The 26,335-nt window shown below is 41.9% G+C and overlaps 1 protein-coding gene across 3 annotated transcripts in view; it reads right to left on the reverse strand.

Moving 5' to 3' along the window:
• URB1 (URB1 ribosome biogenesis factor) overlaps nt 1-20,718 on the reverse strand; it is a 59,383-nt gene extending 38,665 nt beyond the window's left edge. For all 3 annotated transcript variants that reach the window (XR_012688221.1, XM_075197161.1, XM_075197162.1), the window contains exons 1-17: nt 20,548-20,718; nt 19,046-19,185; nt 18,730-18,881; nt 18,355-18,487; nt 17,181-17,277; nt 14,899-14,984; nt 13,848-13,973; nt 12,010-12,140; nt 10,368-10,563; nt 9,271-9,408; nt 8,234-8,407; nt 6,380-6,536; nt 2,910-3,026; nt 1,381-1,493; nt 1,136-1,246; nt 365-481; nt 91-229 (exon numbers count right to left, since the gene is read on the reverse strand). Coding sequence is in view for 2 of the 3 variants with exons in the window: in XM_075197161.1 (XP_075053262.1) it covers nt 91-229; nt 365-481; nt 1,136-1,246; nt 1,381-1,493; nt 2,910-3,026; nt 6,380-6,536; nt 8,234-8,407; nt 9,271-9,408; nt 10,368-10,563; nt 12,010-12,140; nt 13,848-13,973; nt 14,899-14,984; nt 17,181-17,277; nt 18,355-18,487; nt 18,730-18,881; nt 19,046-19,185; nt 20,548-20,716 (2,296 nt within the window). In the remaining variant the exon portion in view is untranslated. The remainder of the gene's footprint in view (nt 1-90; nt 230-364; nt 482-1,135; nt 1,247-1,380; nt 1,494-2,909; nt 3,027-6,379; nt 6,537-8,233; nt 8,408-9,270; nt 9,409-10,367; nt 10,564-12,009; nt 12,141-13,847; nt 13,974-14,898; nt 14,985-17,180; nt 17,278-18,354; nt 18,488-18,729; nt 18,882-19,045; nt 19,186-20,547) is intronic.
• Nucleotides 20,719-26,335: the final 5,617 nt, after the last annotated feature.

The raw sequence follows: 26,335 nt of genomic DNA on the forward strand, positions 1-26,335 counted from the left end.
TCCGCTAATCAGCATGCACAGTTAGCTGAAGACTAGCACCACAATATGAACCCTCTACCATAAGCAGATTTTAGAGCAAAAACTACAAACCGTCAATGTGTGAGATGGGAATGCTGACAGTGTCAGAATCCTGCTTCCCCAGGCCGATCTGCAGTCCGCAGGCCTCTTGCACATAATCGCAAGCTTTGTCGGTATACGGGTACGGGTTCAAGACCAGTTTCACAAACGTCTAAGGGAAAAGGAAATTGCACTTTAAGGCAGTAAAAAGTATCATCAGATGCTGGATACCATAAACTGTGCACAAGGAGTTTGGTATAAATAATGCATTTGCATAAAAAGCTAAAAGTTTATTTTTATTTTTTACCTGCTCTAAAAACTGGATCACAACCTCCTGCGAATTCTCTTCCACTTTATCCAGATTTCCCAACCACAGCTCCAGCTCGCTCCATGTATATTCAAACACACCGCTATCACGCAGAATCTAGGAAGAGTTGAGAGGTAGAAGTAAAAACTGATGACCAGATGGGCAAGCGCCATCTACTGGTAAACTGCTCCAATTGCAACAGGATTTTTGTGCTTATTGTTAAATTCCCTTCTCTTGTAGTTATTTGGGTGGGGAAAGAGGTGGGGGGGGGGGGGGGGGGGTAGTTCCTATTACCCCAGGCATGACACTAGCTATCCAGTCATTTCTCAAGAAGATAACAGCAGAAAAACAACAAGCCAACCAGATTATAAAAATATCAAAGGTAAAACAGGTGGAGATGCTGTCTAAGTGTTCCCCAAAAAACTACAAGAGAAAAGGATTCACTGGTATTTGACAATCATGCCTATTGAAACCATGAGAGCCTGGCGCCCTATGGGGAAGACGACAGGGTCAGGAGGTAGGAGAGCGACGGGCTCTATACGCTGATGCTTTCCCCTTGCCATGTACAGTGCATATATCGCATGCTCACAGAGGAACAACATATATTTATCCTGATCCTCTCTCTTCACTTCCGATTTTGTATCTATACCTCTGCAGACATCCGTGGTACAAAATGTCCACATGGATAGAAGAATGTAAGATGAACATTGCAGATAAGTCACCGATTCTCCTGGGTACCGATCATTGAAAATGCAACAAAACGGTGATTACCTTAATGATCAACAGTCTGGTTGATGTTTTGAGCTGAATCTTCTTACATGTGACAAGCATTTTCAGAAGCAGATAGAACACAGACTTTTCCCCTCCAACATCACGCGTATCCTGAAAAGGAAATGGAAATGTGATGACTATGTTTTGTCCTACTATTATTCTGAAAGCTACGCATGATATAGACTTATCAGGCCTCAGTTTGCTGTATTTGTCAATAAGAGACAATTAAAGGATAGAATACAAACCTGCACTTTAAACCATAAAAACTTGTTGGCTGGCAATTCAAGAGCCACCTGTAGGATCTGATGCTGAAGGACGGGAGGGACTTCCTCCCGAATACCACTCTCATTCACAATACCTACGGGGGAATAAGACAAAATCATCAATGGCTGGCATATGGTTAGTACTCTAAGCCTTTAACCAAAATGTAAAAGGAGTTACCCCAACTACAATATGGCCCAGAAGAACCACAGTTTCTCATCTAGCTGCATATTTACCCAACTCTTACAACATCCTCCATGGTTCAAGTTGTCAGCTCCAACACCTTTGTTACCATATAGCCATCGGCTATGCCAGACGGAACCGTCAATGGTAATACAGTAAGGAAAAGTTTGGCACAATCTGGGACATTGCCATAAGGAAAGGTGTAGCACAAGCTGTGAAGTCTACGGTAATACATTACAGATCTGTACGGAGCAATCTGGACAGTCATTGGCAATACATAAGGAAGGGTGTGGAGTGGACAACTAAACAAAAGGCAAACTTGTTAAATACATTTTACTTGGAACTCTAATATGCTTGCAGCCCTGTGGGCACAGCAAGTAACAAAACACAAGCTGGGAAGTTAGAAATCAATGCATCAAATCTATACTGACATTCATCCCATTCAGGGAGACGAAAAAGGATCTTATCCAATATTATACACTGCGACTAATGGAAATAATCATACAAGTCCATGGACTAAAGAGTCTGATAGTTATCAAAGCATCTGAAATCAAAATTACAGAGGAAAACATTGTCTGAGCTGGAGAAAACAATGAGGAGAGGAGAGGTCTTATCTATTATTTGCATCCAGTGCCCTGAATCCATCATCTCAGTCCCCCTACAGCTAAAGGAAATAAATAACAAAAGGTGCAGTATTATTTTTTACCTTTAGGTGGTGCTGTAGTGCTACACTATAGGCTCCTTTCAATTGAGCAGTGTGCTCATTAGGCTATTCTAATAAAGTTCAACTATGTGCTACATTGTTATACATATTATATGCATGCATGGATATTGAAGAATAAGGGTTAAATCTCCCTTTAAAATGAGTAGGCATTTGTGCATTCATTCATTATTATATATTCTTGGTTAAGTTAAATGTAGCTGAAAAAAAAATTAAAGCTTGTATTTATTACTTAATATTTAAAAGTAATTAGTCGTCCTACTTTACTAGCTTTTAACACGTCTAAATTTGTAATGCAACGTTAAGATGTTTAATACAAAAATAGACTCTGAGGGCAGCAATTCAATTTTTCAATCAACAGAAGTGCAGGTAACCTAGATACAGGAGAGGATGTAATGTTCCACATCAAGAACTTATTTCAACGAAGAAGTGTGAAATTCAATCAACTCCGGCCAATGAACTCAACTTTTATCCAAAATGAGTTTTTAGGAGAATTGATCTTTTAAATATAGAAACTCTGAAACTAGGCCTGCTGTGAGTCCAGGCGTTTTGAAATGAACTTCCTTACAAGTGACTGTTGTGTCTCTTACGTACAGTGCCTCTACTCACCTTTTAGTAGTTTGCTGAAATCAAAATTACTCTGAGATACCAGATGGGGGACCACCCTCTGATACAAGCACAGGACTTGGAGGAGAGAAGCCTTCACAAGGGTGTTCTGAACAGCATCTGAGAAAGACATCAACATATGTAATTGTGTATAACCTACTTGGTGCACGTATCATTCACAAGTGTATAAAAGTTTAATACGCATCTAAGAACTGAACAGATGTTTCAAGTTATACTTTGGATAATTTAAAAAATGCAATGCAAATACTTGTGATGTCATGCACTTATTTTTCCACAAACGTGCCCGTTTATACATAAAGTGCATAGATCGTCATGTCAAGACTGGCTCCTTCTGATGGAACTGGGCAGACTGTGGCATCCTTGGCTAAATGTGGGTTAGCTGCACTCATGCACTTTGTTTTGTGCCCAAATGCAAAATGATGTAATGAGCAGGAAGAGAGTGCATTTGGCAGGTATTTGGGGAGATGGTCTTCAAGTCAGCGAGGACACTATAACCAATGAACCAAAACTGCTGAGGAGCAGAGAGGTCACATCTTCCTTTCAGCAATAGGGCCAGGCCCTCATTATTATTCTTATTACCACCATTTATTTTTATAGCGCCACTAATTCCGCAGCGCTGTACAGAGAACTCACATCAGTCCCTGTCCCATTGGGGCTTACAGTCTAATTTCCTTAACACACACAAAAACACACACACAGACTAGGGTCAATTTGATAGCAGCCAATTAACCTACCAGCATGTTTTTGGAGTGTGGGAGGAAACCGGAGCACCCGGAGGGAACCCACGCATACACGGGGAGTACATACAAACTCCACACATATAAGGCCATGGTCAGGAATTGACCTCATGACCCCAGTGCTGTAAGGCAGAAGTGCTAACCACTTAGCCACCGTGCTACCCTCATGGAGGAAGTCCTACACTGATGCTTCAGAGTTTCTGTAGAAGCCCTAATGACAAATTACTGCTTACACGTTTAGAAACACGGCATTCGCAGACACCGTTGTGTTATAGTGTTTCGCCAATTGATCTAACCAGCAGCGGCACTAGGGGCTGTCAGTGACTACTTATATCCAGCGCTGGGGGGACACTGCAGAGCCACCGTCATGATGGGTTATGTCCTGTTAGAACAAAGGGTGGTCTAATTCAATATAGGTAAATGTTTAATGCTCCTGAAGTAAAATAAAAGATAAATTATTTTATTATGTTTCACTATCTAGTGGACACTCCTTCCATGAGGTGTAGCTGACACTTAGTATAAATAGTTAACTTTTAACTTCTTGTTGGAAGCTTCTCCCCTCTGCACCACCTGGTATACTCCAGTTCTGTTTAAGTGTCAAAAAGTTTGGCTTAGTATTGGAGGGCTGTGTCACAGCCCTTATTAGCGTAGTATTTTTCCTTTCTTAATTGCTTTGTACACGCAGGTTAGTGTTTTTGAGGCAACACAGGATAACAGCCAGGTTGCGTCGATACTCTGCTTCTGCTGTGACTGCTAGGGAGGTGGATGCAGAGTCCAAGTGGCTCCAAGGAGCACTGCCTTATGAAGGAGGGAGCTTATTAACATCTCCCAAGCGACAGAGGGGAAGAGCACTTTCCTCCCGGTTTCTCTGCTTAATTAAAGGGGCCCCAGGTGTTGGTCCTTACAGAGGGCAAAACCTTCTTGAGGTACCAGCGGTTCCACCCACAGAGGCAGGTCCTCCTGGCCATCCAGGTACTCCAGGGGCCCATGGCATGAAGGGTTTACCCCACTACCCATCTCTGGCGGGAGTGGTGGCCGTCTGCTCAGATTCAGGAACAGGTGGATGGTGCTCTCCACAGATCGGTGGGTACTGAGGATCATAGAACAGGGTTATCGACCACTCCGCTCTTTCTTTTCTACCGCTCTGCCCAGACAGCTGGCAAAGAGACTGGCTCTCAGCCAGTCCATAGTCTCCATGCTTTCAGCAGACCCATCCTGAATCTCAGGGCCTTGAACGCCAGGCTGCATGTCGACACGGAAGGAATCTCTTCAATCGGTGATACACAGCATGGAGGCCAACTAGTTTTGGCCTCCATAGACATCAGGAATGTCTACCTTCACCAGTTCAGAGCTCCTCCATTCGGTTTGGCCGCAGCACCACAAGTGTTTACAAAGGTCATGACGTTGATAGCGGCACTGTTGCGATCAGAAGGAGGCACAATTGGCCAATCTGTTGCTCAAGGCAAACATGGCTCCTTTGCTTTTGTCCCACTCGAGTCGCATGGGTCAGCTGTTTTAGGAGCATGGTCGAATCCAGAATATCAAAAAAAAATCCAACCTGGTACCTAGTTAGCAAATACAGTTTCTGGAACCAATATTCGATACTGGGCTCCAAAGGTTCTTCCTGCCAGAAGACAAGATCCGGCACTTACAGGCCGAGGTATGGAAAGCCCTGCAGGTGACCAGTCCCTCAGTTCTTCTCTGCATGAAGCTGATGGGGAAGATGGTCTTGACATTCGAGACCATCCAGTATGTCAGGTTCCACTCTTGGGTTCCAGTGAAACATCTTAAGGATGTGGTCAGGGTCCAACTGTCACCTGGCTTATCAATTTATCAGCCTATCATGGAGGATACCCCAGTCTCTCAGATAGTGGCTGATAGTGGGCAATTTAAACAAAGGCAAGTCCATTGTGACACCGGCGTGGGTCACCGTGATCATGGAAACCAGTATCCTATGTTAGGGGGCAGTCACCCATCACCTTCAGAGACTATGGTCCCAGGAAGGATCAGCCCTTGCCATCAATGTGCTGGAACTTCAGGCAATTTATCTCACTCTGGTGGGGTGGTCTGTCCTAGCGGGCAGGCCGGTCCGGATGCAGTCAAGCAATGCCATGGCCGTGGTCAACCACCAAGGAGTACCCCGGAGTTTCATTTCCAGGTTTTTTGCAGGATGCGAGTTTCGTACTGAACGCTCCGTGTTCAGGATTGGCTGAGCGCACCCCTTCCTTAGAGGCAGCATTTGAACAAAAGAGAAAATGGCATTTCTGTACTTACAATTTTTTTCTATGCACATTTTTTTCAGTATCATCGCATACATGTAGTATAGTTACCGACATTCAGACATTAACAGAATTACAAAAAGCAATGAGTTGATGCCAACTAGGTAACATTTGCGCACACGATTTCGAATAAGTTATTCATTGTCTGGAAATCTTTACATGCGAAGGTTATTAAAATACCTTGGATCAACGTTTATTACAAAACAAAAGTAAGCCCATGTGGACTATATATAAAGTGGTTCTAATTAGGTTTACAGCCACGTCACTTATGAATTTTAACGCTTCTTAAAAGAGTAATGTCATTGTCAAATGGGTGTAGCCTGTTTCTTCAGTACACCCTGACCGTCATACAGCTCAGAAAAAGATCTGTATATCTTTCTCCAAACACCACCTTCATAAAACGTACATTTGGCCTTTAACATACAGGACTTCTTACCGTCCTTCTCCTCTGTCAGTCCTGGAAGTTTTTCAGATTCGGAGGTCGCTTGTTTTTCTTCTATAGTTTTCGTGTCTTTTCCCTTTTCGGAGTCTCCCTCTTCTTGCTTTAAGAGGGACTGCCAGGTTGCTACTACGGTGTTCATGTCAGGCAAGAGCTGTGGGGATGACAAGACTGAACTGTTACAGTCATTATGCAGAAAAGACATCAATCACTGTCAACTATACAGTGTAATAAGGCCTCACTTTCTCCACACTTTCAGAAAATAAAAACGGAACTATATGATGCCAAGAGAGACAACAGATAGAGAGTGACGACTGTACGGTTCAGATAAAGAATGGTGTCAGACGTGGTGGTAGAAATACACTGCTGCTCCTCTGTGGGTATTACACAAGAGTGGCCCCAAAACAACTGCAATGTCCGATAATGGATCCTATGTGTGTTCCCAACTTCAACGCTGGTCAAGTTGCTAAACTACCAGGTCAAGAAATAGGATCAGATCCGCTGTGGCCACCATAAGAGCCCACAATAAGGGCATCTTCCACCAGTCAAATATCCACAATGCTCAGCTTAAGGGAGAAGAGACGGATACCAACAGAGATCACAGAGTTCTATAGAGACACACGTACATTATACAGTATATGACCAATTTACCAAAGCAGATGATAAAACTGGGACACGGGGAGAAAGAAATTGCCTTCCCAACCATCCCGCTCTCCTAAAATAGTGCCCTGTCCCCTCTCCCCAGCTCAGGGTGTAGTACGAGTTATTGGTGCTGTAAACACCGACACGGTTTACTCCTACATAATTATTCTGATAATGAACAAACCGACAGAGAAAAAATAACTACGTACCAGTAAAGAGAGAGCGGAAATCCGATGAGACATCGCGACACTTCCAAACGACGTCAGTTGCGTGCGTTTTTTGTTTTTTTTTTAAAGCGGCAACGCACGGACTATGGTAATATTAATTTTATTCCTAACCCAAAAGTAATACTTACCTGGATCCGTGCGTTGCTGCTTTAAAAGTCGAAATTTCCAGGCTGCGCACGCAACTGACGTCATTTGGAAGTGTCGCGATGTCCTCTCATCGGATTTCCTCTGTGTCTCTTTACTGGTAAGTAGTTATTTTTTCTATGTCGCTCTGTTCACTATAGGAATAATTATATAGGAGTAAACAGCACCGGTAACTCGATTACCACCACCAGCTCCCACGTAGCTGTATCCTGGGACCCCACTTTGGAGAATCCTTAATAGCCCGCAGTTCAGACAGGAACATGCAAAGCACATTATTATGCGAGTACCGTATTTGGAAGATTTGGTTACCTCACTAAAGCAGTGCAAGGACCATACCATACAGTCATGTGAAAAACAAAACATACCCTCTTTCAAATTAAAGTTTTTGTATACCAGGACATAATCAACTAGCCCACACTAAATACTAACATTTCAGCAATCTAATTTCAAGTGGCTAATAACCTATAACATTTTTTTTTGCCATTATTCATTCAACAAATAATAAGTCAACATGAAGAAGCCATGTGTAGAAAATGTACAAGTTACTAATTACATAAGGTTAAATTGATCACAATTTAGGACTTAGTGAGGACTAGAGGATTGTTAACGATGTTTTAATATGAGAAAAACCCCGCAGACTTGTAGAAGGGTGCACTTTCCTTCTCTCATGACAGCGCAACATTGAAAACACCTTTGGAGCCCCATCAAGCATGTCTGGGATGAGGTATAGATCGCTAGGGCTTTCTGGGCTATGCATTCCAGGACAAAGCCAAACTAGGTTTAGGATCAGTAACATAATAGACTCATTTTCAAACTACCTACATGCGAATAAATTTACCTTACTGAGAGTTTCTCTATATTTCTGGACAAATTCAGCCATGGTAGCTGGAGAGTAGAGGTCCGACTTCTGCCAGATGTCTTCCTTCAGGCAGTGATTGATGTTCTGCTCGGCCCTTTTCAGGATAGAGGACACGAGAGACAGGATGGTATGTTTCACTATTTTATTTGGCACCTACAAAAAGTGAAAAGACTATATATTATTTTACATATACACATACTGAGGGTGGGCTGACTTGTTTCATTTGACAGACTCTGAGAACAATAAGTATAAAATTCACTTTTTCCCTTTTCAGCAGTTAAAGAACATAGACGATGGGACGTCCTAACGTCACCCTAAGTGGCGGAGGAAGGAATGCTCAAGAATGAAAAGCAGCCTGGGAATGAAGCACCTGCAGACCTTTAACGGACTAAATTAGGGACCAGAGCCAATCAGGATTTGGGATGGAAGTGAGGAAACGCGTTCCACAGACTGTGTGAATTCATCTAATTGCTATTGATGGAGTAAAGAGATTTTTTCCACTGATAGCAGCTACATCACTGGCAATTGATTTGCCTTCATCTAGATCAGTGATAGCTAACCTGTGACACTCCAGGTGTTGTGAAACTACAAGTCCCAGCATGCTCTGCCAGCTATCAGCTAGTTATCTACTGGCAAAGCATGCTGGGGCTTGTAGTTTCACAACACCTGGAGTGTCACAGGTTAGCCATCACTGATCTAGATCAATGCAGCTAGAATGGAGATTAAAGTGAACATGATGGACATTAATTACAACGTTACTGTGGTTGAAAAAAAAAAAAAAAAGACAAGTTAGATAAACCGGACAGAGCTGGGCCTCACTGGCGCCAATTGGACAGATCATTTTTAAACCATTAGATATCAATACTTTTCCAAAGACACCATTGCCTGCATTGCTACTCCATTGTCGCTATTCTGTGCCGTTTGCCCTTGGACGTCAGTAAAACCTCTCCCCGCAGTTTGAACCCACATAGATGGAAGTCATTGGCTGATAATGAATCTGCAGGACATGAACTCACGTTAAGCCCCTGAGTCAGCATGGTCTTTGTACACACTGGAGCTACGGTCGTTATCATCACCATATTAATCAGTCGTGGGAGCGGGACAAACTCTGTGGTGCTGAAAGCAGCAGATATTGGGGGCTGAGCCTCGTAGATCTGTAAGAAACATGAATGGTCTAGTTAACTAGTTTGCAAATGCCAAGTGCGGCACTTTATTATTGGCGAGTCAGTAAAGGAAGCAAAAGGTGACTAAGGATCCAATTCATCTAGCAGCGAGGTGCCCCGCACGTCATTTCCCAACGTGTAATGTACCGGAGAGCAATTCAATTACAAGACTCACATCAGTACCGCGGCTCTTGTAATTTATTTGCTCTCCAGAACATTAGAAGCAGAGAAATGACGCGTCGGGCATCTTGCACCCGATTGAGGTACCTAAAGAGTGAGAAATGCATGGTGTGTGGCCTGGAAGGGTGTTCGTATGGACTAAGAACTGATCAGCACACAAACATTAAATCACACACATTTATGACCTTTTAAAAGGGGCACTTATTACGTAAGAAAAAATATTGCATCACTAACTGTAGATCATGACTATATTAGAATTCACAAGATATACAGAAGCAGGAAGCCAAGCTATTTTCTACTGGTTATAGCACTCAAATCAGTGGCACATACAGGGGGGGTTTCTGGGTCTCCAGAAACCCCCCACCCCCCCATCGCTAACTAAGTGGCCACCATAGCGGCACTGGACTATACAGCAGCCGCGGCACTGTCAAAGAAGCGGCGGCCACGGACGCTTCTTTGACAGCGCCGCAGCTGCTGTATAGTACGGTGCTGCCAAAACGGAGCTGCGCTCTCTTGCGCGTTTTGGGTTTTTTTTGGGGGGGGGGGGGGGGTTGGTCAGTGGGGGAAACCCCACCCCCCCGACAATCCTGCGTGCACCCCTGCAAATATCATTACAATGTAATTTTTAGTTCTTTAATTTAGACTTTTTTTTTTATAATGCTAACAAAAAGTACTAAATAAACATAAAAAAACAAAACAAAGCTACACACAGAAAAAAAAAAACCTCTAAAAAAACGCTTTAACTTTATCTGTAAATATCTGGTCCGGACCTTTTTTAGTAGTTTTATGTTCTCCAACCAAGCTGACTTGAGTCGTGGGACAAAGGAGTATTGGATTTCCTTAAAGTATCGGTTGAGCAAGTCCGGGCAAACCTTTAGTACGTTCACCACCAGCTCCCCAACCAACTCGTCTTCAGTCGCCGACTTCAGGCCAACCAGAAAGCGCAGGAGTACCAGATTACCAGCCCTAGTCATAAAGAAACATATTAACAGAAGAGGGAGAATATTTCCCATTGCAGATCTGCACTGGCACGAGCAGGTTATATTCCATACACTCTACAGGGATAATAAAGGAGATACGTACAGCATTTATTCTAGAATTTTGTTGCTATTACATGTACAATTCCGAAAGAAAATCTGTCCGACTCGCACAACGTACTTCCAAAGAAAAGCTTTAATACAACGTTGACGCAAAATGTTGGATAAATCTTAAGATTAAAGGGATCCGCAGTAAACAATATGGGGACTTTAAGGTGGTGAATTGTTGAACTTGATGCACTTTGGTTGAGGTGTAATAATGTGTGGTAATATGATCAGGCTGGTGTATAAGTGATGGTGAGAAACTTCAGTTAGCCTGCAGGGGGTGCTATGCACCACCAGCAACATACTGGACCCAGTACACTGAGCATGGGTTGATGTAATACAAAGCAACAACTAATATCATATTGGCCAGGTGGTTTGCTGGAAGTGAACCTATATTTGCACTGAAGCCAACACACAGTCCTGGTAGTTTCAAAATACTTTGTCTTAATCTTTCTCTCATGCACATATCTGCCAACCTCCCGCTTTCATATAACTGTCCCAAGCAATGTCCCCATTTTTCAGTATTGATCAGATGCACAGTACAAATTTTGGTTTTGCATTGTGTATCCAATTCTCACTGTCTATTGATAGTATCTAGGCATCATCATCACCATTTATTTATATAGCGCCACTGATTCCGCAGCGCTGTACAGAGAACTCATTCACATCAGTGCATGCCCCATTGGAGCTTACAGCCTAAATTCCCTAACACACACAGACACAGACAGAGAGAGAGAGAGAGAGAGACAAAGACTAGGGTCAATTTTGATAGCAGCCAATTAACCTACCAGTATGTTTTTGGAGTGTGGGAGGAAACCGGAGCACCCGAGGGGAAACCCACGCAAACACAGGGAGAACATACAAACTCCACACAGATAAGTCCATGGTTGGGAATTGAACTCATGACCCCAGCGCTGTGAGGCAGAAGTGCTAACCACTGAGCCACCATTATTAATGAATATCAGTATTTAAAATACACGGTAACCATGCTTAATGAACATGTCAGGACGTAGGTTGTAGCATCCCAAAGTCCTCCTATGACAGACCTTCGCCGGCGTTCCTAAAACCATCCGCACAGCAGAAATTTACCCGTAGAATGTATTTAAAAATGTTGGCAACTAAGCCGTCACTACCATTGGTTTGAGGATCAGTACTAATGGCTCACCCTCGCTGACCAGTCTTCACCTCATGCCTCTTTTTCCACTATAGATTTTGAGTGTTTGCAAGCAGGGACCCTTATACCTTTTCTATGTGTTATCCCGTTTATTGCACAACAATAGCAGACAAGCTGATGCTAAACAAGAGTAGAACATCGCCCTTTAAATCTTACCTTGCAGCCGTTCCAAGACTGGGGTCATGGAAATTAATACCATGCTTTAAGGAGCAGCAAAGATCCGTAAGAAAGTTATGTACCAACTCCCTTATCATTAATTTCCCTGCTTCTTTTGAATCATTTGTACCCTAAAGGAAAAAGACAATTACACATTTAAATGCTGTGAGTGTCTAATATCCTCCTATTACACGCTAAATAAAGTGAAAAGGGAATTTCTTTCTTTACTCAGTGATAAATTAATTCCACCTGGGCCTATTGGGTTCCACAACCTTACTGCTGCCACTTGTAGGAGACAGGAACGTTTAGATAAAAAGTTCAGGCTCCTCCAGTCTCCTATATAATCCAGATCACAACAGGGAGGCCCCAGTTCAAGCATACTACAAACTGAATGAAAGAGAAACTGCAACACGGCGAAGGTTCATTCAAGCAGATAACATCCCAGGGAGAGCAGGTCTGTCCAACAGCATCACAGATAAATATTGAATTGGTGAATTTCAATCATTAAGAGACATTCTTTCCATCCCAAGAGACCACAGATTTCAGAACATCCTCCTAACACTTGAGAAGAGTGCAAGATGTTATCTAGGACCAGGAAGCAGCTTTGCAGAGATACTAAAGTGAAATCCTATGCCACCAAGCCTAGTTCTTATGGAGTGGGCAGTAAACTGAACTGGAGCAAGTCGTCTGGCTAGTATATAAGCATAGAAAAAACAAGCCTGCGCTCGGTATATCCCACATTATATATGGTACCAGCTGGTTGGCAATATAAATGCCTATATAAGTATAGAAAACAAAAGACAGTTGTCAGCGCTTACAAGCCAGCCCTTGTTAGATGTAAGCCCCTATACCTGGGAGGTTAGTGCATCTGATTTAAACTACATTTTAATGGTGTTTAAAGCATATAGGTCAGTGTAGGACCTGCATATAATGAGGTACCCTTGACGTTGGGATGCAGGCTTAAATGTTTTGATCAAAATATGAACTTATACCTCATGTTTTCATTTTGCTAGACACATAGATTTGCAGTGTAAAGGATAAGCGCTGACAACTGTCTTTTTGTTTAATATATAAGCATGCTTAATAGCTAAGAGCACCAAAACAAGAACTCTAAGCTAAGGCATGTCTGAGAGGATGTGATGGTCAGGAGAAATGACATCTTCCAAGAAAAAAAGATCAAGAGAAACATCTCCTAAAAGCTTAAAACTCAGATTGTTAGGCCATGAGGACTACATTTAAGTCCCAAGGAGCAACAGGACGACAAAAGGGAAATGAAAGGCCCATGAAAGGCAGATATATTGGCCAAAAAAAATACCTAGGACTAGCACAGTGAGGAAGAAACCACTAGTCGTATGCCTACAATCCCCCCCCCACTCTGCAGTGCCCAGAGAGTGAGGGGACAGTGGGACGGAACTCCGTGAACAATAACGGCAATCGTAATGGAAGAGACGTAATTCTGGGAGAATGCCCCATGGAGGGAGTGGACGTATTCTGGGTGTCAGATTGGCCAACACGAAGACAAGTCAAAAAGTCAAATAAATTAAAAGTACACAAATTTGGAGAATGCCCTGGCCTTGATTCTCCTCTGCACTCCCTTGTCATGAAGGAGGTTAAACGGGAGAATGGAGGAAACTGAACTATTTGTACAGAAGTGTTCTGCCAACTAGGTGTGAGTTTAACCCCCATCAGTAAGAACCCCCCCTCCCCCAACAGACGATTAATAGAGAATCAAAGTCATTTGCAAACAACCTGTTACACAATACCCATATTCAGTGTGCAATATTAATATGGCATCAAAGACATAATAAAATACATATGTGTCAGCAAAATGACCCTACCTGGACGTCCTGCGTGCTGACATCTACCACACCACTCCAGCGGTACAGGGAAGCAATGTGATTTAAAAGCATGGAAGTAAAAAAGCGCAATTTCTGGGTCTTTGTGATTGCTTTATTATGAATAACCTGGAAGAAAATATAATTTAAAAAATGTCAGTAAGGCACATTTAGACTACCTGAAACAAATTATTTTATACAACAAAAATAGGATTTCTTAAAAATGTAAGGGTAAAAACACAATCTACCTACAAGGACACTCCAGAACAACTGAAATGTTGCAAAGAAGGGAAAAGACTTCAGAGTAGATAGGTGGAACTGTCCTATATCCAATCGTGTATTCTCCATGTGTCCATTTCCCCAATCACAAATGCAGGATGCATTTTAGGTGTGCCAAAAATGACAGATCTTATTTTGCATACTATGAAATATATCTACAGTATAAACACAGATTATAATAAAAGCCTATTATATCTCACCCGTCATGACATGGTTAGATAAAGTGAAAAGGTCTTAGGTTCTATACTAGCTTCCACTCTGGTGTTCTAGAACACAGGACTTACAGCCAACAAAGATGTTCTAGATTCCGAACACATAAAAGGTTGTCACACGAAAACTGCAGGGTGTCGAAGGTTTATGAAAATAACTGGACAGGTACTACAGCCAACCAAACATGTGCTGCTTTACCTACAGTCCCCTCTTCCAGTTCTCCATAGCCTGCGGCACTACGGAAATGTGGTGGTACCAGCACTAACCGTTTAGGTGCAGGTCCAAGAGGAAGGTCCTTACCTGACCACAATCTGGTGTGAGCTTTTTTTTTAGGGCGAGGCCTCCCGTAAAATTATTTTCAATTTCATATTTTGCAGGTACAAAGTAAAAATGCCCCTTGCTTATTTTATCATATTGATGTGGCCCTTGGACGTCAATATGTGAAGAATACAATTGATTGTATCAAACGGATATGGTCATCAGAAATGACGACATCAGCAACTATGGTCCTTTATCATTATATGATGTATATATTATAATTAGGGGAATGCACCCCTGACGTCACCTTGGTTTGCAGCAGAGAAAGCATGAGGTTTATTGTGGAGATTCGGTCATCTTTCAGTCCAGTGCTGAATATTGTACTGAAAAACTCTACAAAAGACAAAAAAAACACAGAATAGTGAGATTCCAAACACAACAGGAAACAATTAATGCACAGGTGCAGTGATCAGATCCATGTTATCCGTATCAATCAATGTATGGAAATCTCAATCAACCATTGTCACTCTCGCACAAAAACCAAGTAGAGACGTTAGTAGCTAAAACGTGGTGAATCAAATAGGCGTTGCAAAACATACAGATTTTTTTTAATGAAATACACAGCCAGTATTAAACTGGAGCTTTACGGGTCCACTAGAATATAAATTAGATGTATCCACTGTTGAGTCAAAATAGATTACATGAAGTCATCTCTAGGCCATTAACACACTGGCTTAAGGAGATCAGTAATGGTTAAAGTCTGAGTAGGTGCCTGTATCTTCAAAACAGTAAGGGGCAGGTATGGACTTAGCCAAGACCAGGGAACTTTTTTTTACCTTTTACCCCAAAATATATTTAGATACTCCGACGTTACCCCCTTGATTTGAAAGGAAGGAAATCATATATTATTAATTATTGGAATTCAAAATGTTATTGAATCTATTCAAAAATTTCTTTGAAAGCTTCAACTTCAAAACTTAAGGTTTTGGAGAAATGATGTTGCTTCATTATTGATACGAGAGCATCAATATTGGGGCATTTTGATGTCAGAGTAATTTGGATACAGTCTTCAGCGTCCAATCGATTTCTCTGCTTTGTTTTTATGTTCGTTAGAGTGGAAAATCCCTGTTCGCAAAGGTAGGTTGTTGCAAAAGGCAGCAACTTTTTGACTGCCTCATCGTGTGCAATTTTGATGCCTTTGCAGCTGTGGACATCCAAAAATATGACAGATCTGCTTTGTTTTCAAATGCAATACGTGCTTCATTAGTGCATCAAAGCTCAAGAAGTGCCTCTGCCAACCCTTGAGGCTCTTCTGGTACAACAGCAATTTCACATTTAAAGGGGTCTACAATCCAACTGACAGTGTGTGAATCGGCAGCATTACCCCCAGGAATTAAATTTTTATCCCATTTGGGGTAATTTACCTCTGTCCTCTGACCACTGAGCTTAGATAATGAATTAGGACATGATAGAACTAAATCTGACTTACCCATAAAGCTAGCGTTTTCCTTTAAAAACTTTTGTTTAAAGTGTTACAAAGTTAAATAATAGTAATAAGCCATGCACCAGCGGGAGATGTCATGAATGGCAGGTTACTGACTATAAGAGAAGCCTCAAGACAACCTGTACTCCCTTCCCCCTGACAAGATAGCACTCTCAGCCCATCCTGTCACAAGGGGGGGTTGTCTCTATTGTGACTTGTAGAGTATAACACATTAACATTAGGATATTAGACCTGACCAGTACGCAGTTTTCCAAAGTGCGATTTAAAAGCAGATATATTAAACGCAGATTACCCATCTGCAGCTCGGTCCCACTGTATTCACGGCAGGTGAACTAATAACTGCACATTATCATTTATAAATAAGTGGTGGTTAAAATCCAAAATAATGAAGGTCATAAGGCCCTGTTCCCACCTCCCACTGGAAATAAACTGTCCAAGACCAAGAGGCATAGAGGAGTTATAGATGGAGGAGCGCCGTCTGTTCTCCAGAAACGTCTCGGCAAGCTGAAAGTCCGCCTAGCCGTCAGGGAGGTGGAAACTGAAGAGACGGACTGTGCTAAAGTCTAAACGACCCTTACATTACATTAGACTTTTCAGTTTCTCTCTTCAAATACTACTCGGTTTACCCTCACTTACGGCTTTTACATGCATCGGGATAGTGAGGGGACTTCCTTTATTATGTGTCATTTTTGTGTGTTTGAAGCTTTGTTGTACTAGGATTTTGTACTGTGCCAGGGTCACTTGGCCATTTGTAAATTAAGCCCAAAGTGTTTAAACTTTACAATCAATTTACATTACTAGCACGCGCCCTGCACCCATTGTAAACTCTCTGCAAGCTGCAATTGGAACAGGTTCCCATCAGGTACTACACTGCATTAATCACATTATGACCAACAATTAACATTATTTCTAATCACAACCAACTGTTCTAGGTCTTCAGGGTGTATATGCAGTGAGTAGTAACAACACTTCTTGAATTGCTAAAAATGACAAACTAATATATATATATATATATATATATATATATACACATACAAACACACACACACACACACACCACACACTTAACTTGCAATATGAAATACCTTTAAGCTCCAGAAGCTGAGCGATTGTGGTATTATCACCACAAATCAGGAAGGAAAGAGCGAACTGGATGTATGCCATACGAACGTCTGGTCTACCCTGCAATGGAAGGGAAGATTTGATAAAGCTTCAGCTGTACTAACAGCCATGAAGGAGAAAATGGCCGACTATAATTAAAATATATAGAGCACCAAATAAAAGAAAGAAGTTTTAACCATCAGCATAGGAAGGGATTCCTTACTGTAAGAGCAGTAAAGCTGTAGAATTTCTTACCACATGAGGAAGCGATTGCAAATTTACAAACAGAATTTAAAAAAGGACTGAATACCTTACATACAAGAAATGACATCTGTAGCTGTGAATAGTGGAGACCAGTGTGGGGGGAGAATGGATACAATTCCTGGATCAATTTCCATTTTTTTGGGTCAGAAGGATTAAGGATTGTTTTTCCCTTTGAGGCTAAATTGGCAATAGTCAAAATGGGAGTTTTTGTTTACCTTCCTCAAGATCCGCGCAATTAGAATATATGAAAAGACTGAAGATTCTGCCTATGTTTATGGGAATACAGTATATAGGAATCAGCAACATTGGTTACCTAGCAACAAGTGTCTTAGGGGTATATTTACTAAACTGCGGGATTGAAAAACTGGAGATGTTGCCCATAAAAACCAATCAGAATGGAGCTATCCTTTTGTAGAATGTACTAAATAAATGATATCTAGAATCTGATTGGTTGCTATAGGCAACATCTCCACTTTTTCAAACCCAGTTTAGTAAATCTAGCCCTAAGACACTTGTTGCTAGGTAACCCACACTCACGAATATTGGTTTTGACCTAAAAAAACAAAAAACAAATGGCTGTGTAGACCATTGGTGCTCTATAAGGCTGAACTCCAAGTTCTTAGACAAAGGGCTAGATTTTAGATTTACTAAACTACTGGTTTAAAAAAAATAAAATATGGAGATGTTGCCTATAGCAACCAATCACATTCTAGCTGTCATTTATTTTGTACATTCTACAAAATGACAGCTAGAATCTGATTGGTTGCTATAGGCAACATCTCCACTTTTTCAAACCCGCAGTTTAGTAAATATACCGGAAAATGTCATACTTAAGCCAATTCTCTCTCCCCAAAGTAAACCACTGTTTTCACATTTTCCTCGTTAGTGCTTTACCTGTTTATCTCTCTTTTTTAACAATCCCGGTAGAAACTTGTTATTGAAATCAAAATGGCTAAACACACTTCTGGCACAATCCGGACCTTGCGTCACCATAGCCGACAATAAATTGAAGCATATTCGGGACATTCTGTGCAGGTTAAATAAAGCAAATAAAATATTCATTCAAATGGGCAATATTTATAATCAGAAAATAGTATTAAAGGACAGTCATGTTAAACTAAAATTTCAAATAATGTTTTGATATCGGCACAAGTTAAAGTATGATTATGACACCGGAGGGAGGGTGAACTGTGGCTCTTAAACTACAAGCCACAGCATGTGCAGTATCAGCAGGACACCTGAGCCTCCAAGATATGTATTTGTGCTTACCTGTGGGTTTCTGAGTATACAGATGCATAGATTAACTTCATGTGTGTATCCAACATTTTCTTCACTATGTTAACCCCAGCTACACTGAGATGTGACAGGTCACTGGCCGTCCTCAACAAAATGGCTTCCAGAGCTTGAAAAATTAACATGGTCTAAAAACAATGAAACACAAAAACAGTTAAAAAAAAAAACTGTTCAAGTTTCACAAAAGAAGTGAAAACGATGATGGAAAACAATAATCTAAGTACACTTATCTGTTACAGATAGGTCCAATGTCATGTTTTCTATGACAGGCTTTTTCACATAGTATACTCACCTCACTTTCAGGACGCCTCTCGCCATCTAAAAGTTTCAGAATTTCAATGCATTCCACGGAAATCTTAATGTAACCCTCAACCACATCATAGAGATGAGGACTGGGAAGTTTTTTAGATAATTTGATAAATTGCTCCAAGCCTTGAGGAAAAGAGAAAAATAGAAATTAGAAATATCACAAATGTTTCATTACCTCTATTACAATGGCTAAACAAACAGCAGTCACGTCAAAGAAAAATCTATTATTAAAAAGATACAAAAAAACCCTGGCAAGCCTGTTAGAGGGAAAAACAATTCAAGCCACCTACTAGAACTGTACACCAAGTAAAATAAGAAAGTAGATTACTTGTAATCCTTGTACCACCACTTCACAACAGAGCATTGTAAAACATTTCACTCTGCTTTATGAGAAAGAGATGTGGGAAACAAAGTTATCGTCCACAACAATTACAACTTTTGAATGTACAGAGAAATTCTTACTACCTAGACTATAGAGGAAGCTGTCACTGGATCATTTTTAATAATTTAAAGGTACTCCATAAAATGTATCATGTAACAACAGAAAGCTAAAAGCCAAAACGAACATTGTATACCCTGAGACTGGCTGGCACATTTTTAGCCTAGGGACGAGACTTATATGGGCAGCACGGTGGCTAAGTGGTTAGCACTTCTGCCTCACAGCACTGGGGTCATGAGTTCAATTCCCGACCATGGCCTTATCTATTTGGAGTTTGTATGTTCTCCCCGTGTTTGCGCGGGTTTCCTCCGGGTGCTCCGGTTTCCTCCCACACTCCAAAAACATACTAGTAGGTTAATTGGCTGCTATCAAAATTGACCCTAGTCTCTCTCTCTGTCTGTGTGTATGTTAGGGAATTTAGACTGTAAGCTCCAATGGGGCAGGGACTGATATGAATGAGTTCTCTGTACAACGCTGCGGAATCAGTGGCGCTTTATAAATAAATGGTGATGATGATGACTTGGCTCAGCTGCCTATTAGGTGCATTTTAAAGGAACAAAAATGCAGGTAGCCCAGTGACCCAGCCCGAAATAGCCCACTATGGCACTGGCCAGGAAGGAGGGGGCTGCACCAATGTCCCCCTTCCAGCGCCTGTGTATACCTCTTTGATGTAATTATGTCAATTTAGTGAGGTGAATGTATCCTTATGAAAGGTAACACAAAATACAACACAGAAACACAATAATTATTAAAAACAAACACTGATTTATAAACATGCAATTATATTGCATGATATATACACCAACTTTAAAAGCACAGTGAATAACACAATGTATACAATAACTACAATGTGACAAACCCACAAAATACATGTGACATTCATATGCAGATACCGGTCTCCTGCTTTATGGCAGTCATAGCTCTATTTCCAGTAACACAAGGGTCACTGATAGCACAATACAGACTATATACAATAACACACCAGGCCTGATACACTGTATCTATAACCCAGGACACTGCCACAGGCACATGAAGTCTCCTCTGACCTTTCAGTGCAGACTGGGGCTCTTTCAGTGCGGATTTGAAGAGGGTCCCTGTGAACTCCACCTCTGGGGATTTGGGTTTTTTGGGCTCCACTTCGGCCTCTCCGGCTCCAGAGCTCTTACGCTTGTTTCCCATGTTTGCTGCCCGCACTGCCCGTACTGTCACCAGCATCAAACACGTGGGGACACCGCACAGGAAGCAGTCCGCGCCCTACACGGTCCCCCGGAAACAGAGTGCGCCGCGCATGGGTTCCGTGGTAAGTAGTGCCAACCTGCTGCCCAGCTCCTGCAAAACTACGTCCATCAACCCTGCCTTCAGGACATGCTGGGACTTGTAGTCCCACACTATCAACATGAGGACTAACTCCAATTCAGAGATACTCAGAGAGCACTATATATATATATATATATATAATATATATATATATATAATATATATATATATATATATATATATATATATATATATATATATATTGCAGCTATGCAGCATGTGTATTTTGGATAAATGTCCTAAAAAAAAAAGGACAAATCTTGTGAAGGGAGGTAAGGCTATAGCTGATCATTTATGTATATATTTCTGTTCAGTGCTTACAATAAGAGAAATGGGTCTTTAGTTAAGTATCAGGAATAGTGAAACAGAAAAGTAGGTATGAGTTCACTTATTCTTAAGGTTTATTCATAAACCGATCAACCACAACATTAAAACCACAGGAGCGCTGCATGTATGTACTATTGCATTTGTTTGTTATATTGTTTTAAGGTTGTTGTGGAACCTAAGTACATAGTGGGCAGCGCACCTAGTGAAGCGCCAAGGGCACAGGAATATATTGTTATTAAAACCACTGACAAGTGAAGTAATTTACATTTATATTGCGTGACAATGGCACCTGTCAAGGAGTGAGATATATTAGTGAACACTCAGTTCTTGAAGTTGATGTGTTGGAAGCAGGAAAAATGGGCAATTGTAAGGATCTGAGCGACTTTCACAAGGACCAAGTTGTGATGGCTGAACGATGTGTGGTTTACATGGGGAAGAGATGGCACCAGGATGCACTATGGGAAGAAGACAAGCTGGCGGAGGCAGTGTGATGCTCTGGGCCAGTGATTCCCAAACTGTGCGCCTAGGCTCCCTGGGGGGCCTTGGAGATCTCACAGGGGTGCCTCAGCCAGGGCCAGTGGTAAGCAAGGCGGGGGACTACTTGATAATTATTTTGGCTTAGGGGTGCCTTGAAAATTTTTTGGAGACCCTAAGGGTGCCTTGAACTGAAAAAGTTTGGAATCCACTGCTCTGGGCAATGTTCTGTTGGTAAACTTTGGGTCCTGACATTCATATTGATGTTACTTTGACACGTACCACCTACCTAAACATTGTTGCACCACATGCCAACGGTATCCTCTGATGCCAGCGGCCTCTTTCAGCAGGATAATGTGTCCAGCCACACTGCAAAAATTGTTCAGGAATGGATTAAAAGAGTTCAACACCTTGAAATCTTTGACTTGGCCTCCAAATTCCCCAGATCTCAATCTGATGGAGCATCCGGAACAACAAGTCCGAGCCATGGAGGTCCCACCTCGCAACTTACAGGACTTAAAGGATCTGCTGCTAACGTCTTGATGCCGGATACCACAGGATACCTTCAGAGGTCTTGTGGAGTCCATGCCACAATGGGTCAGAGCAGTTTTAGTGGCACACAGGGGATCTTACACAACATTAGGCAGGTGGTTTTAATTTGTGACTGATCTGTGTATAGTGCCACATTATTATGTAGTGCTTTTACAGAGAATATTTAATCATTTTCATCCGTCCCAGCCCCGGTGGAGCTGGCAGTCAGATGCACTGATGTCTGATGCAGAACGCTGTCCATGCTTCACTGCAGCAAAGGAGCAAACACAGGATTTCTAGAAGGGAAGGCTCAAAATGTTAGATTTCAGAACAAAGCAAAAAAAATATCAATCACCTGTCACATTTTTGACATGTCTCCTGCTGCCCACCAGCTTTTTCTAGAAACATGCCCCCAGCTTACTAGCTGTTCTTACACATTGCACCCATACCCATCAGCTTCTATCACATATGCCACATCCATTCCACCAGCTTGTTTCACATGCATCCCTGCCCACTAGCTTTTTTCTATATGCACCCCTGCCCTCTGCGCCCTAACCAGCTTTTTTCCACACATACCCCCTTGCCCACCAGCTTTTCTCAAACATGCCAAACAGATTTTTTCCCATGTGCCCTCTTGCCCACAAGATTTTAATAAATAAGCTGCGTACTGCTGTATGTGTGCCATTTGGATCACCTTTGTTTATGTGTTAATGCATTCTGCAGATAAAATGAATAATACTAATAGATAGCAACAGGGGAGAGCCCAATACTATGCAAATGGCAATAAAATAAATGGTTGCTCAAACCTGAAGTGCCTTTAAATTAATAGTATGTAACTCGTGTAGACTCCTGAACGTAACTCTTTCACTCCCCTCCCCAAATTTTTTCCAGACATATCTCCCCCTCCCCATTTTCATCAGCCACCTCTCTGCCCATTTTCTCCAGCCCCCCCCCCCCATTTTCTCCAGCTCCCTCTCTCTATGTATCCTGTTGCCCCCCTCACCTTCATTTTCTTCAGTCCCCTCTTTCCACGTTTTCTGTTCCCCACTCTTCTTCCCCATTTTTTCCAGCCCCATCTCCCTTCATTTTGTCTGTATTTCTCTTCTTGTCCGCATGACGGTGGCTCAGTGGTTAGCACTTTTGCCTCCCAGCACTGGTGTCATGAGTTTGATTCCCGTCCATGGACTTATCTGATCTGTGTGGAGTTTGTATGTTCTCCCCGTGTTTGTGTGGGTTTCCGCCGGGTGCTCCGGTTTCCTTCCACACTCCAAAAACATACTGGTAGGTTAATTGACTGCTATCAAAATTGACCCTAGTCTCTGTGTGTGTGTGTGTGTGTGTGGGGGGGGGGGGGGGGGGGGTGGGGGGGATTTAGACTGTAAGCTCCAATGGGACAGGAACTGATGTGAATGAGTTCTCTGTACAGCGCTGCGGAATCAGTGGCGCTATATAAATAAATGATGATGATGATGATGATATGGGTCTGCATTGTTAAACCTAAATAAATTTGGGGGTCTGTGTTATACCAGAGATCTGTGATCCACATATCCATATCAGATGGTTCTGTAATTATATATATGGATCCATGTTTATATTACCCTATCATGCATATTTTTGCTTGAAACTTTAATAAAAAAAAATTGTTTAAAAATAGCCTGACCTGTCAACTGCCCAAGTATAACTAAATTCATCTTATACTTTGCTTTAAGGTCTACACTTTTATAACTTCAGAGTAACTTTTGATAAGTATAACCAACCATACCATTCTGCAGAAATGCAATCATATTGCACCCCACAAAATACTATTCCACGTTGTACTTGTAAATTCGTATTTCTTGTAAAGGATAGAGCCTGGTCTATTTTGAGGCCACATGCGGAGTCGCCACAACATTTTGTGGAATTTTTTTCTCATCTCAAATGTTACCACTAGAGGTCGCCATTGCCATTTGTCTGAAGAAAAACTTAACTACACTAGAAAAGCTGGTACCAGCATCAAATCTGCTAGTAATAACATTTCATTAAAATCAGGCCAATCACTATACCGACATATGTACTCCATATGGTGGTGCTAATTTTTTTTACGGTATATTTTGATAAATACCGGCAAAGAGAATGAAGCAACAGATAAATGGGAACATCATTTTATTGTATGCAAGTTAAAAAATATATCTGAGTAATAGAAAAAAAATCCATGTGCATGATAGACTCTCTATAATCGAGGATATCGGCTCATAGAGCTTGATAAAATAGACTTCTAAAAGTCCAATAATTTATAGCCAATGGCAGTAATGTAACGTACAGAAACAACACTTTGTTGTGTACCAGCCAGTATGTTGTAGTGATGGTTTAAATGTGTAATAAAAAGATAGATCAGGAAGGCAACGAAGCAGTACTGTTTATATAACTATGTAGTAAATGCAGCGTACACACTCGTTCATAGTATTCTGCGCTACTAATGCAAAGAACATCCACAGATGTTTTCTCTAGTACAGTACAGGAAAAATTATTTTCCTTAAGCTCCTTTTATAAAGCTTTAGAGATATGATAAGATTGCCCATTGGCTTCTTCATGTTCCTTGCACTGTGATTGGCCCGATACTTCAGCGGAGGTTAATTAGACACCAAATGTAGAGATGTGCCCATCGCCGGTGCCCGGGAAGATGGCAAAGATGCCCGCTGCTGTCGCTGTGCCCCTGGAGGGGCTGAAGACTATCCCGGTGGCTGCTGCAAGCTACAAGCGGATGAAGAGGGAAGAGAAGTCCTCACCGTTCCAGCAATCCAGCGTCGGTGAATATCGCTTCTTCAAGGTCCTGTCGGCGGAGGAAGGATGAGCCAATCACGGCTCACCTTTCTCCGCTGGCCAATCAGCGTCCGGATCGCAGCCAATCGCGGCTCGCGCCCGGCCGTTTAAAAGATTGGCGCTGCGGCGGGCCAATCAGCGCTCGCGGCGGCGCCTAGTGATGACGCCGCGCCGGCGAGTATATAAGCCGCAGAGTGTCTGTGCTCATTGCAGTGGTCTCGGACAGCCCTTTCCTGGTAGGCACGGTCGTAATCTCTGTCTCTTTCTTAGAGGGACGTGGTTGGAGGTGACAAGGGTTGCGGTTGCTGGTCTGCCTGGAATCGGACAGCAGCTGGGGCATCGGAAGCGGACAGGAGGTGACCATCGTTTACAAAGTAAGTTCTTCTGTGTGTGTCTGTCCTGTTCCCCGCAGGCATTACACCAGGACCTGATTCAAGACCGTAACACAACTTGCATGCAAGTTACGTTTTATAAAGCAGCACGGAACTCCAGCGTAGTTCTGACCGTATTCAAATCCAAACGGATCTCATGATACATTTCTGTTTGAATCTGGGTGTAAGTCCGCTCCGCCTAAAGGCTACTTGCCGTATGTAGACAGACAGAACAAACGCATATAAAATACATCACAACTCATAAAAAAAACATTTGTATTATAAAATACAAAGAACAACTCAACAGTATAATCTTTCATAGAATTATTTTTCAAATAGTTTTTTTTTTAATGTTTTATTTACATTAAAAACATAAATCAAGATGTTTGCAATGTGTGCTGTACATACAATGTGGTTTTATAGTCTATTTTACTTACTTACAGATGTTCTGTGCTCGCTCATGAAACACGTGTACTTTTTAAATCATAGACTATGCTGTGCCAGTCATCACTATCAGTCGGCATTTACCCCTGCCTAGTGGTGAGGGATGGTACGGCATACTGGCAAGAAACCTAGGACTTGAATTGGCCGCATCTACATCGCAGCAGCTTTACTGTACCTTGTCTGTCTGCCGTTTCCCTCCAGCGTTTGCCCTTCAAGTCATAGGGAGTCGTCTCATTTGCATTCGGATATACATTACATAAAAATTGCGTTTATTGGCGTAAAGTCTGTTTCTGAGCATTCGTAGAGCTATTTCATGCGATACGCTGCGCAAACAGATTTATGTCCGAACACGAATCGAGCCCCAAGTGGCAAATTTGCTATTGTGTGGTTTTAAATCCTCCGCATATCACTCGTAGTTTTCAGCCCCAAACCTCAAGATTTACCATCTTATGGTTTGGAGGCTGAAACTTCAAAACGCACACGATGCATGGAGGATTTAAAACCTCTAAATCAGGTGCGGTTTAGACTCAACGATTTTGGCAAAACTGCATGGTGAGACCAGATGGAAAAC

The sequence above is a fragment of the Mixophyes fleayi genome, chromosome 2 (genome assembly GCF_038048845.1).
Source record: "Mixophyes fleayi isolate aMixFle1 chromosome 2, aMixFle1.hap1, whole genome shotgun sequence".
In the NCBI taxonomy this organism is placed as follows: Eukaryota; Metazoa; Chordata; class Amphibia; order Anura; family Limnodynastidae; genus Mixophyes; species Mixophyes fleayi.